The sequence below is a fragment of the Acomys russatus genome, chromosome 32 (genome assembly GCF_903995435.1).
Source record: "Acomys russatus chromosome 32, mAcoRus1.1, whole genome shotgun sequence".
Taxonomy (NCBI): domain Eukaryota; kingdom Metazoa; phylum Chordata; class Mammalia; order Rodentia; family Muridae; genus Acomys; species Acomys russatus.
The window spans coordinates 32,963,164-32,974,026 of record NC_067168.1 but is presented as its reverse complement, the minus strand read 5'-3'; the positions used below and the strand labels follow the sequence as shown (position 1 = coordinate 32,974,026).

Below are 10,863 nucleotides of genomic sequence, written 5' to 3'. Positions count from 1 at the left end.
CAGGAAATCGCACTAGATAATGGAAAACCAGGGGAACTAGACACAGAACAGAAACTACCCAACAGGAGACAGTGAGGCAACCCAGAGATGAGCAACAGCAGGGAAGCCATCTCCACCCACCACCCAGAGGGAGTATGGGGCCAGGTTCATCTTGCAGGAATAAGAGCACAGATGGCTGGGCGTGGTGGCGCACGCCTTTAATCCCAGCACTGGGGAGGCAGAGGCAGGCAGATCGCTGTGAGTTCGAGGCCAGCCTGGTCTACAGAGCGAGTCCAGGACAGCTAAGGCTACACAGAGAAACTCTGTCTTGAAAAAAAAAGAAAGAATAAGAGCACAGAAAAGACACCCCCCCCCCCCCCCGTGAAGGAAGCCATAGCTACAGGGCAAGAGGCTGTCTTCCACAGAGGGCTGGAGAGGTCCAGGTTTCCTTCTTCCTCCCACTCTCCAGTCTTCTGCTGCTAACTCCCATTGGCTGACTATCCCCCCACAGAGAAGCCTGGGAAGGACAGTGCCAGAAATCAGGAAAGCAGCCTGAGGTGAAGGAGCCAAGGCCAGGCCACTTAGAAGGCTGCTGTGACATTCTGGGTGGGCAGCAGTGCTGGCAGGGAGGCAGCAATGGTCTTGGTGATACGAAATGACTGGATTCCCAGGACCTTGACAAATCGGATTGGGTGTAGGAGAAAGAAAAGCTAGAGAGATAGGAAACTCTATTCTGAGGAGTTTGCCAAAATCTGCAAGGAGCCACCTCCTTGGTATGTCTATTGGGGTGGGGGTGGGGTTGGGGCCAGCGGCAGGAATGACACATACTGACTGGCCAGGACTGACTGGCTGCGGTCTGGGATCGGGAAGGAGTGATTTCCTAATGCATATGCAGAGTACATTTTAGAAGAGAGATGGTTTGCCAGCAGTGAAAATGCAAGACCAACCAAGCATCTGTTTCTCTGCTAGGGCCTCCTCCTCCTTCTCCTCCTCCTTCCATTTACTCCACAAGGTAAGGGGCCAAGGTAGCATTGGCTGAGCAGTCACTCCTTGCCATGCCAAGATTTTTTTTCCCCTTTCCTTCCTCAGACCTCCCCTGAGCAAGATGTCCCACCCTTGAGCAAGTCAAGGAACCATCTAGGCTCAGTAAGCTGTACCCTCAGGCAGTTTCACAGAAGGGCCTCCAGTCTCTAGCTGGCAGCTGCTAGGACCAAGGGGGCTGGCACCAGGCCCTGCCCCTCCCTTTCTAGCTGTGTGTGTCTCCAAAGGGAAGCATCAGAGTGACAGCCGGTACCATCTCCACAGAGGCTGAGCTGCTGGAGCTGGGCTAGGGCAGGGGGAGAAAGCCGAGCCAAGCTCAGCCTTGCATCCACCCGTAGGGCCCACTAAACCTCATAAGAAGATGGCAGCCTGGGCATCGGAGTCACCTCCTGGGCAGCCTACGAGGTGAGGGGCCCTGAGGAGCATGGGACAGGTGATGGGAATCTTGGAGTCGGAGGCTCCATTTCGCTCTCCCCAGTGAAGCCTGAGCGCTCAGATGGCCAGCAGCTCGGGTGCCACCGAACTCGCGGGCTCAGTGGGGTTTATCCTGGCGGTTCTCGTAGAGGTGGGGGCCGTGCTGGGCAACGGCGCGCTGCTCGTGGTGGTGCTGCGCACGCCGGGGCTGCAAGATGCCTTCTACCTGGCGCACCTGTGCGTTGTAGACCTGCTTGCGGCCGCCTCCATCATGCCTCTGGGCCTGCTAGCCGCGCCGCCCGGGCTGGGCAGTATGCCCCTGGACCCTTCCTCGTGCCGGGCGGCGCGATTTCTCTCGGCCGCGCTGCTTCCAGCCTGCACGCTCGGCGTGGCCGCGCTCGGCCTGGCGCGCTACCGCCTCATAGTCCACCCGCTGCGGCCAGGCGCGCGGCCGGCGCCGGCGCTGGTGCTCACCGCGGTGTGGTCGGCGGCCGCGCTCCTGGGCGCGCTCTCCTTGCTCGGGCCACCCCCCGCGCCACCTCCGGCTCCCGCTCGTTGCTCGGTCCTGGCCGGGGGTCTCGGGCCCTTCCGGCCACTCTGGGCGCTGCTGGCCTTCGCGCTGCCCGCCCTCCTGCTGCTGGCCGCCTACGGTAGCATCTTCCTGGTGGCGCGGCGAGCCGCCCTGCGGCCCCCGCGCGGAACCAGGCTCCGCTCTGACTCTCTGGACAGCCGCCTCTCCTTCTTGCCATCCCTCCGGCCACGTCTGCCCGGGGGCAAGGCGGCCCTAGCCCCAGCCCTGGCAGTGGGCCAGTTTGCAGCCTGCTGGCTGCCTTATGGCTGCGCGTGCTTGGCGCCCGCAGCGCGCGCCGCAGCGGCGGAGGCGGCTGTCACCTGGGTAGCCTACTCCGCCTTCGCGGCTCATCCCTTCCTCTACGGCCTGCTGCAGCGCCCAGTGCGCTTGGCGCTGGGCCGCCTCACCCGCCGAGCGCTGGCTCGGCCCCCGAAAACCTGCCCGCCGCAGGCCTGGCACCCTCGGACACTCATTCAGCGCCTCCAAGGACTCCGCAAGGACCCTTCCCTAGGCCCTTCGGAGGCACCAGAACAGCCCGGAGAATTCGCAGGACAGAGCTCGAGTGTATCAGAGGCCACCTGAGAGATTTCTCCCAAATTGGGGAACGGAGGTTGGGATCAGTGGGGCACATCTATCCCCTACTCAAGTTGTGGCAAGTACTCTGCCGGGACTGCTGGCTCTGAAACAGGAGAGAGTGTGGTACTCAGCCTGGGAAGGTTTCTCGGGTGCCTGATTCTGGGCCCAGCACTACCTGTGTGGTCTTGTACTCAATCCTACCTTTCCTTGGGCTCAGTTTTCCCATCTGTACCCTGTGCCTTCATCTCCTAAGGACCCCTCCCTGGTCCAGATAGGGAAAAGGCAGACATGGTCACAGAGAAGAGGGTCCTACGAGCTCACGGCCAAAAGGATGAGCCAAGCTGGACAGGGTCTGGGTCACAGCACATCAGGACGACTCTGGAGAGACATGCAGAAGATTTCCCTGCCATCTGTGCCATGGAGAAGCTGGACAGTCATCATGCAGGCTCCTCACAAAGCAGCCCGACTGGCTTGGTGCTAAAGGCTAGAGACTAACACGTGTCCTCCAAAGGGTCCTGTGATTTCACCCCAGAGCTGCCATGAGGACTAGGGCTGGTGGATTCACAGACTGGGGCTCTTTGGGGTTTCGGCTACACCCTTCCCGCCAGCACTTTTGTCACCCCAACACCAGTATTATTTCACGGTTTTCTGGTCGCTGAGAATATTTATTCAAAAACAGGGATTGAAAAACTGTACAGAGTGTCTGCTGCTGAGAACCAGGCCCCTGCCCCCAGGCCACTCCCCCGGCTACAGGCAGAGCCCTTTCTTTGGGTTGCCCCCTGACAAGCCCAGCCAGTCTATTCCAGTCAAAAGGGTAAAGCAGCAGGATCTGCAAGGGATGGAGAGAAGCTTGGCCCCAGCCACCCCTCACTCTCCTCCAATTCCCACTGGGGCAGCAGGCAGAAAGCCCAAAGGGATGGAAAGGACACGAGTGGCCCCCCCATGGCAGAGCACTGAGGAAGCCCCAGCCTTGCCCTGCGTCCAAGCATAGGTCTGAAGGGGTGGAGCCCTGCCCTGGGACTGCCATAGCTCCTAGAACCCTGGGCCAGAAACTGTCCCCTCTCTGAGGAGGAAACTCCAAAGACGGGGCAGGGTGAGGGGGTGCATCCATGCGTCTGGCATTACTGGCGCTTAAGACCCCATGGTGGAGTCTCCTTGGGCAGGAAGGATGTGGAGGCAGCCCCTGCTGGCGGTCCTGCCTGCCCCCGCCTGTGCCTCAGCCGGCCTCAGTAGGGGGAGAATTTCTGCCGTTCAGCTTTCTTGCTCCCATTGGCCGCTGCCATCTTGGCAGTGTAGGCCGCCAAGCCCGGCGGTGGCCCTGGGGAAGCAGGTGGCAGAGCCAAGAAGGGCACAGGCTTGAGGCCGATGAAGCTGGAGAGGGAGATGGCACAAGGCGTGCCCAGCAGGCCCGGGGGAGCTGTGGGCAGGGCCGTCAGGGGTGGCGAGAAAGGGGTGGGCAGGTCTGCGGGGGCTGAGCCAGGCGTCCCCCCAGAGGTAGACTTGGCCGTCTCTAGACTGGAGAGAGGGGTACGGGGGAGGGGGGGAGATGAAGGGAAAGGTGGGGGTAAGACAGGGGCCATGAAGTCAGCCAAAGGATAGGAGGGTAGATTGGAGAACAGCGGTATGGGGTGGGTGTGGTATGGGGTGGGTGTGTTTGGGGGGAAGGACAGGAAAGTCACAAGGGGAGGGAGGGCAGAAAACACAAGCAGACATATTGGGTTAAGAGGACAGATAGGAGAGAAGACCCAGGTAAAACCAACAATGGTGAGATAGGGTATGAGAGATGGATACAGAAGTAAATGAGGCAGCAGAGATGACTTGGGTAGAGTAACACCACAGGAAAAGACGAAGGGCTGAGGAGCAGCAGGGGACTGGTCCAGAGAGACAGGAGGTTATCCCTTCCTCCCCGCCTGTGTCTGCCCACTGCCCACTCCATGCTCACCAGGCAGTGATGAGGTACTGAGCCAGGGCAATGGAGACCGGTGAGCCGGTGATGGTCACATGCCGTTCCCCAGCACCCTCTGCTTGGTTCCCAATCTTAATATGTGCCCCTGACATCTGGCGGATCTCACTGATCTTGCTGCCCTGGCGTCCGATCACACAGCCAATCAGCTGGAAGGAAGGCAGAATTTAAACCTGAGCAAGGTCTAGACCCCTGGATCCCTTCACCAAGCCTCCAGCCCCTCAGCTTCTACTCACATCATTGGGAACCAGGAACTCCTGCGAGCTGGTCTGTGTGCTGGGATCCAGTCCTGAGGCAGAAGGAAAGAACTGAACGTGGTTCTGGGTTTCTATGGGCCTCCCACATCCACCGCCAGGGCTGCCCAGCTCCTGGCTGTCTCCTTCCGCAGGAACGGCTTACCTGGCACCACACTGGGAGAGGCAAAGGGAATTGCATGGCCTGAGAGCTGCTGGAGCTTGGTGACCTGGGCCAGAGAACAGGGTCAGAGGTTAGCAGGGGTGGGGGGGGGGGGGAGCAGTTCAGGATGGGGTGTCTCAAGCTGTGGGTCACTCACTTCTGCAGGGGTCACTGCTCCATACTGACCCTGGACAGAGAAACCCTATGGTGACAAAGCGGTTGAAAAGGGGGGGTCACTATAACAGGTCAGGACAGTTTAGTCAGGTCATCTTCGTTCCCCCCTCAGATCCCCCCGCCCCAATTCTTTATTCCACTCCCTCCCCCACCTTGGTTCCCCTTCTCTAGCGAGGCTTTCAAGCCTGTCATGATGTTTCCCTCACCTGGTTCGCAGAGAGGAGGACAGTACCTAGGGAGAGGCTTGGATGATATGGGATAGTGGCTCCTTTGGGTGGGGACTGGAAGGCACAAATTGAGAAGCTTTGTCAGGGTCCTCTCGGGCATCCCCAAGAACCCAACAGCCTTAAGGTATACCCATGGCTCTCAAGGGAATGTATTCCAGAAGGCCCTAAGGCTTAGAATCAACCCACGCCTGTAGCTCTGCCTGCCCCACCCAACTCCATGTTACAGCCATAACGTCTGAATGGGTTGGACAAGCACCCTGGGCCTTGGCTGCCCTCCTCACCCCACCCCAGGAAGCACCTCCAGGATAACAGCACAGATCTGGCGCACACACAGGATGATGGCATCAGGCACCCCAGACACGGTGACGGCACGCTCTGTGGAATTAGGTAGCAGGTCCCCTGCCACCTGCACCTGGGCCCCTGTAGTCTACAAACAGAAAACAGTAACCACTTCTGTGGACTCCAATAACCAAGAGAAAGGGTACAAGAGCCTAGAGCACCCTGGGAGCCCGAGTTCTCCCTCCTACTGAAGGATAGAAGACATACCCTGATGAGTGTTATCTCTGCTCACCTCTCGGATCTCCTTGATTTTTGTGCCTGCCTTCCCAATCAGTGATCCACACTGGCTGGCAGGGATGACGAGGCGCAAGGTCACTGGAGGCCTGGAGACACTGCCACCATTTGCAGGAGCAGCACAAAGGTCCTGAGGCAGGGGGACAGTGAGTCACCCAGGAATGCCCTCACTACTACCTGCCCTCCCTCAAGTACTTTCCTGAGGAAGGATAAGGAGACCACCTCCTCCCTAGACCTCCTACAGGAGAACACTGGCCTTGGACTTGACCTTCCCTCCCCCGTGGCCACGATCTGGAGACAAGACAGAGTCGGGTTTCTCACAGGCAGCCACCCTCAGACTCCCACCGCAGCTAGGCGCGAACCTCATCCAGCTTGAAGGCAATCATGGAGACCGCGTGGAAGACAGCAGCTGTCGAGCCGGTGATGGTTGTGATTCGCTCAGGGCAGGAGCCCTCGGAGATGGTGATCCGGGCACTGCTCTGCGGGTGTGGGACAAGCACTGGGCAGCAGGCATCTTCCCCACTGTGGTGGCAGGGATCTGTCTGCCCGCCCCTCTCACCAGGCCCCAGCCAAGAGTAGAAGCTGGCATCCTTCTGGACCCGTTTATCGCATAGTTGGAGTGATTCAGAGGAAAACGCTCCCCCCTCCCCTCCCATCCGCATCAGAGCCATGGGCTCCTCCCCGCGCCCCAGCTTTACCTGCTCCCGGATTCGCTTTACAGTCTCTCCCTTCTGTGGGAGACAAAACCAAGATTCCTAAGTGGTCACCTCTTTCCCAGGGATAAGACCCAAATTGAGGGAGAATATACAGAGCAGAACTTGACACCTACCTTCCCAATGATGCTGCCCACTTCCTGCAAAGACAAGCGTGGACTCAGATGGGTGCAAATGCCCCAGGCCAGTAAAGCAGGACTGAGACCTGTACCAGCCCCATCCACTCACCTTCCCATGCATCAGCATCCGCAGCGTGAGGGTGATGCTAAGCTCTGGCTCCTCCTCCAGCCCCGCATCTGAGCTGCTCATCCTGTCGGGTGGGCGGGGCTGGGGCCACAGCGGCAGCCTGGGAGTGTGTCCACGCTGTGGCTCAGCTGGCTCTGGACAGGGCGGCAGAAAGGAGCATCTGAGAGAAGCCCTATTTCCATGCTGCCACTTACATGGGAACTCCCAAGCCAGGCTAGCCAAACTCAGAGAGAAGGGAGATAGCATGGGCTTTGAGTTCCAAACGTCCCTCTGACCAGTGTATTTGTGTGCATCTTCCTGGCTGTGTAATCCTGGTCATTTAACCCTTCTTGGCCTTAGTCACCCAACCCAGAAAATAATTACTGACAGCCAGGCGTGGTGGCACATGCCTTTTAATCCCAGCACTCCCAGAAGCTGAGGGAGGCAAAGGCAGGCAGAGCTCTGTGAGTCGGGGCCAGCCTGGATTACAGAGTGAGTCCAGGACAGCCAGGGCTACAAAGAGAAACCTTGTCTCAAGAAACAAAACAAAGCAAACAAAACAAAACAAAAAATAAACACTGAATCCTACACTCGAAATTTCTGAGAGTTAGAATAAGACAGTCACATGATAGACACCCAATTTCCCTGAATGGTGTTCCTTATGCCCACCTATTAGAAGGATGGTAGGCCTGAGCACTAGAACAGGAGGAGAAACAGGTGAATGAAGAGGTCTGGATGTTTGTGAGAAACCACAGGACAGCTTCCTCCCTGACTTGGAAGAAAGGATCCCTGTGGATACTGTGGAATTAAGGTTGAAAGTTTACTCTGAGTCGGGAGGCAGAGGCAGGTGGATCATTGTGAGTTCGAGGCCAACCTGGTCTACAAAGTGAGTCCAGGACAGCCAAGGCTACACAGAGAAACCCTGTCTCGAAAAACTAAAAAGAGAAAAAAGAAAGAAAGAAATTAAGTTATTTTACTCTGGGCCAGGCATAGTAGCACAGGCCTATAAACCCAGGATGCACCCAAGCAAAGGCAGGAGGCTCTCATTCAGGACTAGCCTGGGCTATGTAGTAAGCCCTTCATCTTCAAAAATTAGAAAGAGACGTTTATTCTAAACATTTGAGGCCCCTGCTTCCAGAGGCCAGGGCTTAACAAGTCTAGAGAAGAGGCCAAAGAGGAAACTAGAGCCTGGCAAAGGTTTGGGGCAGGAGCCCTTGAGGCGATTTCCCATGGACCAGGAGTCCTTAGAGGAGAGGGTCACTGCAGACAGCTCTGGGCCTGATCTACACAACACTGACATGAGGGTAAAGCTCCACAATGCTACTTCTGATCCATTTCCTCTGTGCTCAGAATGGCCCCCTGTGCACTGGAGGTAAGAAGTGTAGACACTGGCCACTCTTCCCACCTCGAACACACCGCTATACCAGAAACGTGTCACTGGGTCTCTGGGGACTCAATTTCAATTTCCACATAGAGCAGAGGATCTGTCTCCTTGGGACTGGGTAATGGGCAAGAGGAGGATTTGGTGGGCTGCAGGAATGCCAAGGCCATTAGCTGATGGAACACGGCCTGCCGAGCCTGAGATTAGCTACCAGGATTAGCCCAGTCGCCAACCCTCCCCACCCGACCCCTTTTCATGCCTCAACTTAATCCTGAAACCTTAATCCTCCTCAGAAATCCTTCAGCGGGCCGACTGTCTCCCACCAAGGACCAGCCTTGATGGTGAGCTCACTGGGGACCAGAACTCAAGGAGGACAGACAACAGACAGGAACCAACTGGGGCCAAGAAAGGGTCTGGGCCCAGACATCACTAACAAAAGAAATTCCTTCTGCCCAGAAGGGTGTTGGGGCAGAGGATAAGTGTTCCCAATGGGAGCATTTGGAGAACTCAGAACACCTTAGCCAGCCCCTCTGACCTGTCCTGACATGAGGGCCAAGGTTTCAGAGCCCTGTCCAAAGACCTCCTCTCAAATGTCTCATGCTAGCCAGAGTTTGGGTATGGCATGGATAGGGCATTCCCAACCTTGCTTCTCTCGGATACCTGAGTGAGCCACTGTACCGAACCGCGGTCACCTTTCCTCCTTGCAGTGGGGACAATCGGGATGGCGACCTTGTTCCTAAGTGCCTTTTCCTGGATGCCCACTTCTTCTACTTGAATTCGGCCATAGACTCAGCACTGAGGGTGGAGCCCAGCAATAGATTCAGGGCCTGTGTTCTTTGGGCATCCTGGCCAACCTCACGCTGGCTGCCCTTGCTGGACATTCCCCTGGCTGCCTGCACTTCCCCCATCAAAGCGCCTGTGATGACGTGAGTTGTTTCTGTCTCCCTGGACAGCCAAGCCTGGGAGCCCCTTAGAACTGGAGCCAAAGCTGCCACCTTCTCTCCTTGTGTCCCCAGGGCTCAGTTCAGAGCCGGGCTAGAGAGGGTGCTCGGACATGCCAGTGACGGGAGCAGATGAACCTGCCCAAGGTCCCAAGAAAGAAGAAGTACAGAGGGAAGAACAGGGTCCAAGCTAGTGCAGGACTGGCCAAGGTTCCATCTGTGTCCCAACTGTACCTGTTCTAGTCTGGGTCTGCTAGTCCCTTTCTGAAGTGGAGTTTAGGCTTTGGTGGCCCAGGGGAGGCCCTGCCTGACCTGTGGATGTTTGGAAGACTGGTGGCTTTTCTGGGGCCATAGAATCTTAAGTGCCAGAATTTCGTGGACTCTAACTGAGTGATCGGAAAGCAATCCCGGTCATCTTCTCACTTCTTGTGGACCCCCCCGCCCCCAGGGAAAGCGCAATGTGGGCGGAATTGCTAGTCTTGTCACGGAGATGCCTGGGTCCGCAGCAGAAACCCACTACCCCAAACTCAATAGGTAACCCTGGCCTAGTTCTTCCCAGGCCTGGATCTGGAGTTACCCACCTGCACTGTTTGGGGGGTTGGAGTTAAGGGAGAGATGTTGGTATCTCTGTGACCCTGTTCCGAGAGATGCTCGAGTCTTTCCTATCTTTTGGAAAGAATAAAGCTTCTGCCTGTCCTCCCAGAACCCCAGGCTTAAGTGGCACCACTGGACATTCATTACCAGAGGCCCCCACCCCACCCCACTTTCCCTGCAGTTTGAAGGAGCATCTTGCTGTTTCAGTATGGTGGGCCCCAGGTCTCTGCTGGGCCACCCACGTGGCAGCCACACACATCATGCCACACTGACCTCCAGCTCACCTCTGAGGGTGCCCAGCCCCCTCTGGTCAGCAGAGCTCCCTGGCAGAACATCCCACACTCAGACCAAGCCTCTGACCTAGGGGGCAGGAGGGGGGAGGCCTTCCGTCATGCTTCCCAGCCCCCCTCCCCAGACCAAGTACCTACTCCTTCTGAGCCTGGCTTCCTGCCACTCAGGCTGGAGGGGTTAGGGAGGGTGGGGGTGACAGCTGTGTAAGCGATGGTGGCTACCCCCTTCCTGCCCCTCCCCCCCAGCTGTCTCTCTCCCATGACAGCTGCCCAATCAAAGGGCCGGGGGGCTTAGCCAGCTCCCCCCACATGCAGGGATCAAGTGTCCTCCCTGGCTTTTGTTCTAGTGCAAGAACAATCCAGGGCAGGGGAGGGCTCCTGGTGCCAGTTGAACCAAGTAGACTGGCCCGCCCCTTGGGGGATTCCCTCTGCTCTATTGCCCTGTGTGTCTGGACCACTAGATTTTGTGGACCCACCTGGGCTGCGGAAAGCTGGACGACTCCAGTCTCCAACTTCACCCCATCCTGCATGCTCACCACATTCCCCTTAGCAACCCTAACCTATAGCAGAGTCTCCTCCGATCCTTACTCCAAAAACAGTCGTACTGGCCACACCCGATGATGTTGGGGAATGGGTAAGCATCAGGCGTGGCAGGGTGTGGCAGGATGTCGGCCACTGGGCCTTGGGGAGGCGGTTGACAGCCATGAGAGCTCCCGACTCCCTTGTCCATCCCCTACCCTGGGCATGCTCACCCTTGCTGATTAGCCTGGCCTCCTCAAAACTGCCCAGCATCCTCAGACCCGTA

The 10,863-nt window shown here is 57.5% G+C and overlaps 2 protein-coding genes across 2 annotated transcripts; one reads left to right on the top strand and one right to left on the bottom strand.

The window, feature by feature from the left end:
• The first annotated feature begins 1,027 nt into the window (after positions 1 to 1,027).
• Positions 1,028 to 2,712, top strand: Gpr62 (G protein-coupled receptor 62). Its single transcript, XM_051140781.1, has one exon. It carries the CDS (start codon positions 1,517 to 1,519, stop codon positions 2,585 to 2,587), a length of 1,071 nt encoding a protein of 356 aa, XP_050996738.1. The 5' UTR covers positions 1,028 to 1,516; the 3' UTR covers positions 2,588 to 2,712.
• A 21-nt stretch (positions 2,713 to 2,733) lies between these two features.
• Positions 2,734 to 10,826, bottom strand: Pcbp4 (poly(rC) binding protein 4). The gene is made up of 13 exons (XM_051140782.1): positions 10,811 to 10,826; positions 6,856 to 7,007; positions 6,744 to 6,767; positions 6,613 to 6,645; positions 6,277 to 6,393; positions 5,913 to 6,044; positions 5,640 to 5,768; positions 5,321 to 5,395; positions 5,098 to 5,142; positions 4,944 to 5,007; positions 4,781 to 4,833; positions 4,524 to 4,693; positions 2,734 to 4,096 (listed from the first exon to the last, which is right to left on the bottom strand). The coding sequence occupies exons 2-13, from the start codon at positions 6,934 to 6,936 to the stop codon at positions 3,808 to 3,810; spliced, it is 1,212 nt and encodes a 403-aa protein (XP_050996739.1). The 5' UTR covers positions 6,937 to 7,007; positions 10,811 to 10,826; the 3' UTR covers positions 2,734 to 3,807.
• Between the last annotated feature and the right edge of the window lie 37 nt (positions 10,827 to 10,863).